The following is a 7160-nucleotide window of genomic DNA, read 5'->3' on the forward strand; positions in this document are numbered from 1 at the left end:
GCTTTGCTTTGTTTATTGATAAATCCGTGAAAGACATTTAATACAGCAACAGAGCAGAACAAGAGGGAAGAACAGAAAGTTTTGGTGGGGATCCTAATGAGCAGGGCATGAAGATGGTGAGATATTATTAATAAATGTTTCTTAGTCTTCTACATTTTAAGATTTCAACATCTTCCGAAGTGTCTCAGCCGAAGTTTTCTTCCACTGCGACTGAAGAGAAAGAGGGAAGGAAACAGGGATAAAAACTAAATTAAAAATCTAGAGAGATACATCCACTATAGTGGCTCACCCAGCCATAGGTCTGTAATAGTCAACAATATTACTTGGCATTTTCTGAAAGTGACAATTTGCCTATCCTTCCCTCTCCCCCTAAAATTAGTAACATAGTCTCCTTGGAACCACCATGCAACTGATCTGTGGCAGAAAATGGTTTTTGAGTGAATACTTGAGGATAGGTTTGCACACTTCTTTTTTGAAGCCTAGAAATCCAGGGCTACCGATCCAAATGCTTTCTTCTGAAGTTGCACAGAGTGAAACATGTACTTACAGATAAGCCTCGCAGAAATCCCACTCGTTGGTATAAGTCCTGCCATCAGAGCCACAATGGAGTCGATAAAGCCCGGGTGGGGCATACGCCCGACAATAATTCTATGGGTAAAAGCAAATGACATATTTCATAGAGCTGCCCTGTCCTTTTTAAGGGCACAGTTCTGATGATAATTTGGATAAACTGAGCCAAAATGATTATGAATGTCTATCCTGCCAGCTTTTAATTCTTTCTTCTACAAAGTTCCTTCCTGTTCCAGGTGGTACTCCTTCTTGTAATATATGACATTATCAATGCTGGAAAATGGATTTGGGATTTTTAGGAATTATAATTTACAGTTGTTATATTTCTGTTTAGATCTGCATAGTTTGCAACACCTGCCTCACTATTAAGACTCCGTATGCACGTAAGATACACTGAAAGAAACAGCTTTGTAACAGTAACTTAAAACATTGTTTAGTTTTTATTGTTTACATTTTGCACTGCAAATGTTTTTAATTGTTGGCTGATGGAGGAAGTTGAGAGGAAACTGCCTGAAAAATCATTTTTATTGTATCTGAGCTTGCAATATTTTGGCCACAAAGATGATAGTAATGGGGAGGGACAGGTATGGGGTTATTATGCATCCACACGTCTGAGTCCTATCCAAGGATTTCATTTAATAACTAAAATTTAATAACTAAAACTACTCACCGCTGTATTGATTCTTCCTGCAGCAATATCTGGGGGGGGAAAACCACACACACATATATATATATATAATAATAATTTAAATTATAATAATTAAAAGGAATATATATATATATATATAATATATATATAATATATATATATATAATATATATATATAATAGGTGCATTTCAATTTGTGCTGTCCTGGCTCCCTCCCTCCCTTCCATTAACATCCTCGACTTGCTGAAATAAAAAGAAAACATTAACACAAAATCCAGTGAAAACGAACCATTACAGGTGATGGGGATATCAATAGGCAGTTGAAAACTGTTGATTTCTACCGGAATTCTGCTTATGTACCTGAAATGTACCTGTACTTTATTCCAACTATTGGGAATACTGCACCAGACCTTTTAGAAACTATGAGTCACAACTGGAAAACCCCTGGTTAGCGGGTCTTCCAGTGAAATAGCCAATTCTGCACCAAGAGCCTCCAATTTTTATTTGCTTTTTGGGCAGATCCCCTGAGCCAGAATTATTTCCCACTGAGCCAGCCTTGAGGATATCTATGGACTATTGTCTGCTTTTTCCTGGAGATGAGGGTATCCTCAAATCTCTCAGAAAAGGAAAAGTTGGAGTAGTAAACAGGACTTACCAGAGTACAATGAGAAGAGGAGCAGAGTGAGTAGCAGAAAGCTTCCTGGCTTCATGATTCCTCACTGAACTTGACTGAAGTAGGACTCTTTGGAGCAGTTGATGCTGAAGGAGAGGCCTCTAATCTTTCTCCTGCCCTTCCTGACTACTTTGGTGATGAAATTTCTTCCTTCTGGATGCAATTGGATGTGGAATTGTCTGTTGCTGAAGTGGGTGGCAAGCTTGCCAGTTGGTAAACTTCCTTTTACACAATTAACCCAGTATTCAAGAAACATTTCTCTCCTGATTAAAATATTTAGATAGATAGCAATAGCAATAGCACTTAGACTTATATACCACTTTACAGTGCTTTACAGCCCTCTCTAAGCAGTTTACATACTCAGCATATTACCCCCAACAATTTGGGTTGACCTCAGAAGGATAGAAGGGTGAGTCAACCTTGAGCCTGATGAAATTTGAACTGCCAAATTGCAGTCAGCCGGCAGTCAGCAGAAGTAGGCTGCAGTACTGCACTCTAACCACTGCACCACCATGGCAGATAGATAGATAGATAGATAGATAGATAGATAGATAGATAGGGATGAATGGATGGATGGATGGATGGATGGATGGATGGATAATGGATGTACAGACAGAGACAGATAGAAAGAATAAGTTTATTTGTCACTTTGAAAGTAAACTAATCAGCATAGATTAAAATGAAATTTTGTTGCATACAGCTCTCAAAGGGTCATCACCTCCAATATACACCACATAAATATAAATAAATAAATAAATAAATAAATAAATAAATAAATAAATAAATAGTTTGAATGTATACGTGTATATATAGAGAAAAATGAATCTTGTGAGTTTACCAGATGGATGGTAGGGAACAATGCTGGTTTGATGGTTTCTTCCTATATTATTATAGGTTAATAGGGTCATATAAAACTCACCAGTAAATCAATCAATCTTTCATTTCCCTCTAGTCTTATGGTTTACAATTTTCTTCATAATAATTGCATGTATTGTCAGTAGAGTTAATTTCTGTAAATAGTTAATAGCTTGAATCTGCATATTTGATCCAACTACCTTCCCCTCCCCTCCCTCCGCACCAACCTGTAGAAAACTTGGGGAGAATGTTTTTTGTTATCTAGAATCAGAGTTGGAAAGGATCTTTGAGTTCACCTAGTTTGAGCTCCTGCTCAAAGCAGGAACCACTGAAGCATGTCAGACAGATATCTTCCCAGACTATGGAGAACCTATGAAGGAAACCATAACTGATATATGCTCTTGCCAACAGAAAACCACTTCTTATATTTCATCTACATCAGATTCCTTGCATTGTCAACTCAATGGTTCTGGTCCTGCCTCTGAAACCAGTCTAGTCCCTCCTCTATATGACAACTATCTGTCTATATTCTATATGAGTGGGTCTCCTTGTTTCTCCTAACTACTTTGATTGCCAATTATCATTCCAGTCATTAGATTTGTCAACCATGAAAATTTTAATTTTCATATGAAGAGATGGAGAGTTTTACATGCTAATTACAATAGGAACTAGTTTCTCATAGGAAAGAATGGCATGTTTTAACAATAAGCAATAAATTACATTTCTATAGATGTCTATGAGCTCTTCTCATTCAGTCCCCTAGATGCTGATACTCAGAGCCTAGCCTATTCTTCACACTCTATTCCTTCACCAGCTGCAGCATAGAAGTGAGACACTTTTCATCATAATGTGTGTTCTCTGTGGCTCAACAGTTATGTTTTTATCTCTGTGTTTTTTCAGTGGCCTTTGTGATAAAACCATGTCCACAAACATTCTGGGCAGGTGAGCTGTCTCAAGGAAAGCGATTGCACGGGGAACAAAGGAAGTGATACAAAGACACGTTGAAAGCCTCCTTCAAGTCCCTGGATATCGACACCACCTCCTGGGAAACCCTGGCACAAAATTGATCAACATAGCGCACGATGATCCACCAAGGCTGCCAGACATCAGACGACAGAAGAACAACCACAGCACAAGAGAAGCGAACACTCCACAAAGCCAGAGTTGCAAATGCTGCAACAATGGTGCCCACACATGTCTGCCTGACATGTGGCAGAACATTTCATGCCCGTATAGGCCTTACCAGCCATCTGCGGACACATCATGGACAGCCCACAACCTGTTAGATGTCAAGGTCCTCTTCAAACATGATGGATGAACATCATTATGTCCACAAAGCTCTTGGAAGCTAAGAAATATCTTATTGCAGTAATGAGGCAGTATGGTTTAACATACAGTGCAATTGTTCCTTCTTACACAACAAAGTATACTGTTGACAAACTAAATGTTCAGTTAAACCACAACCTCTGCTAAGTAAATAGATCTGGATTTCTGAAATATTTGAAATTTCTAAGAACAAAAAATGGAACCAAGTAAGATCAGAATTTAAAAGATCTTGGCAGTTATGATCTGCTCTATTTTCATTTTAAAAACTTAGAAGAGATGAAATGGAGCATGTTGTCAAGTTAGAACTGAAAAATTCTGCATTCCAAAATTTACTTTAATGAGCAAAATGATTCAATCAATTTTTGCTGTTGTACAGAAGATAAACTGCTTCGTTTCAGTTCACTACCATAATATCCTCTATCAAGAATGTATTTGCCAACTTTTTTGATTCAGGTAGATGGCAGCATGTCATTAGATTTAATATATATTTATGGCCAGATGCTACCATCCATTGTGATTCTGTGTAGCATAGGTTTTTCCTCTGTTTTTGAGAGATTTAAAGAGCAGCAGCACCCACGTTGACCCTTCCCTGTCATTCCTCTATCCAGAATCACAATATGCCAGGAATTCTCTGTCTTATTTCATTTCATATTTCATTGTTTTTAGTATAGCTGCCCATCTCAATTCAGTGACTCTGGGCACCAAACAATCATAAAAACAATTAAGACACATTTAAGAAAAGAAATTAACTACAAATAGCCTAGATTTCTTACAATCCATCAGTGTCAGCATGAACAGGAAACGGAGCTCTTCACACATTCAGGACCTCAGGCCCAGGTACACAGCCAGGACTTCAAAGCTTTCCCAAAGGGCAGCAGGGTCAGATCCATCCTCATCTCAGGAATGGAGATGCTCCAGGAGACAGGCTCTATGGCAGAAAAAGCAAGACTCCTGGTCTCTGCCAGCTGACATTCTTTTTTTTTTAATTGAAAAGTTTTAAAAAAATTTTACAAATGTTTTCCCATCCCATTTTATCATACAATCTTTAACTAACTCCTTTTCTGAATCTATTTCAATCAATGTGTTATACAACCTTTTTATATGCATTTGGCTCTGATCTCGGATTTGTTTTACCAAGTTTTCCTCATTTTGCATGATGCCAATTTTCTGATCCTCTTTCCATCTAGCTTGTAGCTGTCCATACTGAAACCAAGTTTGAATTATCCTTTCTTCTTTTAATACATTCAAAGACTTTAACTGTAATGTACCTCTTTCCATATTAAGAAGCTCTTTATATGTAATCACATCTTGTTTTTGTTCTGCACTTATGTTCTCTGTGGCATGTCTGGGTACTGCCCATATAGGTATCTTATCATTTGATTTGTATTGATATTTTTCCAGACACGCAATAAAGCATTCCTTAATACATGACTTTTAAAAAATCTTATCCACCTTCTTATCATATAATAAATAGGCATGCCATCCATATATCAAATCATATCCCTCAATATTCAATATTCTTCTTTCTGTTAAATTAATCCAGTCACTGATTGCTGATAAGGCTGCTGCTTCATAATATAGTCTTAAATTGGGCATTTTAAGACCTCCTCTTTCATGTATATCTTGCATTATTTTTAATTTTATTCTTGGTTTTTTCCCTGCCCAAACAAAGTTATTAATACCCTTTTGCCATTCCCTCCAATTTGCATCTAAGTATAGGTATCATTTAAAAAAGGAATAAAAATTTAGGCAAAATATTCATTTTTACTGCTGTTATTTTTCCCAACAAAGACAATTGTAGTTTTTTCCAATTGTCCATCTCTTTCTGAATTTTTTGCCATAACGGTTCATAGTTATACTTGTATAATTTTACATTTGAAATTGTAATGTAAATCCCTAAATATTTGACCTTTTTTACTATTTCAAATCCTGTTACTCTTTCTAATTCATTTTTTTATTTATAGTCATATTTTTAGTTATTATCTTTGTTTTCCCCGTATTTATTTTAAATCCAGATACTTGTCCATATTGATTAATTATATCCTTTAAGCCTATAGCTGATTGCACTGGTTGAGTTAAAGTAACAACCAAGTCATCTGCAAATGCTCTTAGTCTATAATCATAATGCCTAATTTTAATTCCCTTTATTTTGTCTGACTCACGTATTTTATTCAACAAAAGTTCCAAAGTCAAGATAAACAATAATGGAGACAGGGGACACTCCTGTCTTGTTCCCTTTTCAATGTTAAAGGTTTCTGTTAAACTACCATTAATTATTATTTGTGCTGTTTGTTTCTGGTATATTGCCTTAATGGATTGTATAAAATACTCTCCAAACTGCATCTTTTGTATTATTTTCAGTAAAAAATGTCAATTCAATCGATCAAATGCTTTCTCCGCATCCAAAAATATAAGCACTGCAGGGACTATTCTTCCCCAAATACTCTAATATATTAACACTTTGCCTTACATTGCTTTTCATTTGTCTCCCATTTATAAAACCTGATTGATCATTGTGAATCATTTGTTGCATGACTGACATTAACCTATTTGCTAATATTTTAGCAAAAATCTTGTAGTCTGTATTAAATAACGATATAGGCCTATAATTTTTTGGCTGACTATGATCTTGATCTTCTTTCAGGATTAAAGAAATAAAGGCTGTTCTCCAAGATGGGGGCACTTCTCCTCCAGATTGTATTTTACTAAATAGTTCCCTAAGTGGTCCCACCATTTCTAACTGCAAATTTTTGTAATAAACAGCTGTCAAACCATCTGTTCCAGGAGCCTTACCAACTTTTAACTGCTTGATTACCAAGAGAATTTCCTCAGAGGTTATCGGTTGATTCAATCTTTCCCTTTGCTCATCTGTAATTGTAGGGATATTCTCCCTCTGTAAATATCTATCTATGTCTATATCTTGAATTTTATCACTAGCATACAACCTCGTATAAAATTCTAAAAATGCTTTTTAGCATATTATGTTGATACACCTTTTTACCTTTGTATTCTATTTTCTCTATAGTACGTAACTTTTGTTTTTTCCTTAACAAATATGCTAATCACCTACCTGGTTTGTTTGCATTA

At 36.0% G+C, this 7160-nt stretch overlaps 1 protein-coding gene across 1 annotated transcript; it reads right to left on the reverse strand.

Annotated features, from left to right (window-relative positions):
• On the reverse strand, positions 1-2014 carry LOC148115492 (ovomucoid-like). The gene is made up of 4 exons (XM_087885078.1): positions 1875-2014; positions 1241-1269; positions 548-648; positions 1-210 (listed from the first exon to the last, which is right to left on the reverse strand). Exons 1-4 carry the CDS (start codon positions 1927-1929, stop codon positions 165-167), a joined length of 231 nt encoding a protein of 76 aa, XP_087741204.1. The 5' UTR covers positions 1930-2014; the 3' UTR covers positions 1-164.
• Between the last annotated feature and the right edge of the window lie 5146 nt (positions 2015-7160).

The sequence above is a fragment of the Pantherophis guttatus genome, chromosome 2 (assembly GCF_059756535.1).
Source record: "Pantherophis guttatus breed Tessera chromosome 2, ASM5975653v1, whole genome shotgun sequence".
In the NCBI taxonomy this organism is placed as follows: domain Eukaryota; kingdom Metazoa; phylum Chordata; class Lepidosauria; order Squamata; family Colubridae; genus Pantherophis; species Pantherophis guttatus.

Coding starts and splice junctions, on each gene's coding strand:
- LOC148115492 (XM_087885078.1), bottom strand. CDS start 1,929: ATGAAGCCAGGAAGCTTTCTGCTACTCACTCTGCTCCTCTTCTCATTG. Junction 1,270..1,874: donor CCTCTTCTCATTGTACTCTG/GTAAGTCCTGTT, acceptor TTCCCCCCCCAG/ATATTGCTGCAGGAAGAATC. Junction 649..1,240: donor CAGGAAGAATCAATACAGCG/GTGAGTAGTTTT, acceptor TTTTACCCATAG/AATTATTGTCGGGCGTATGC.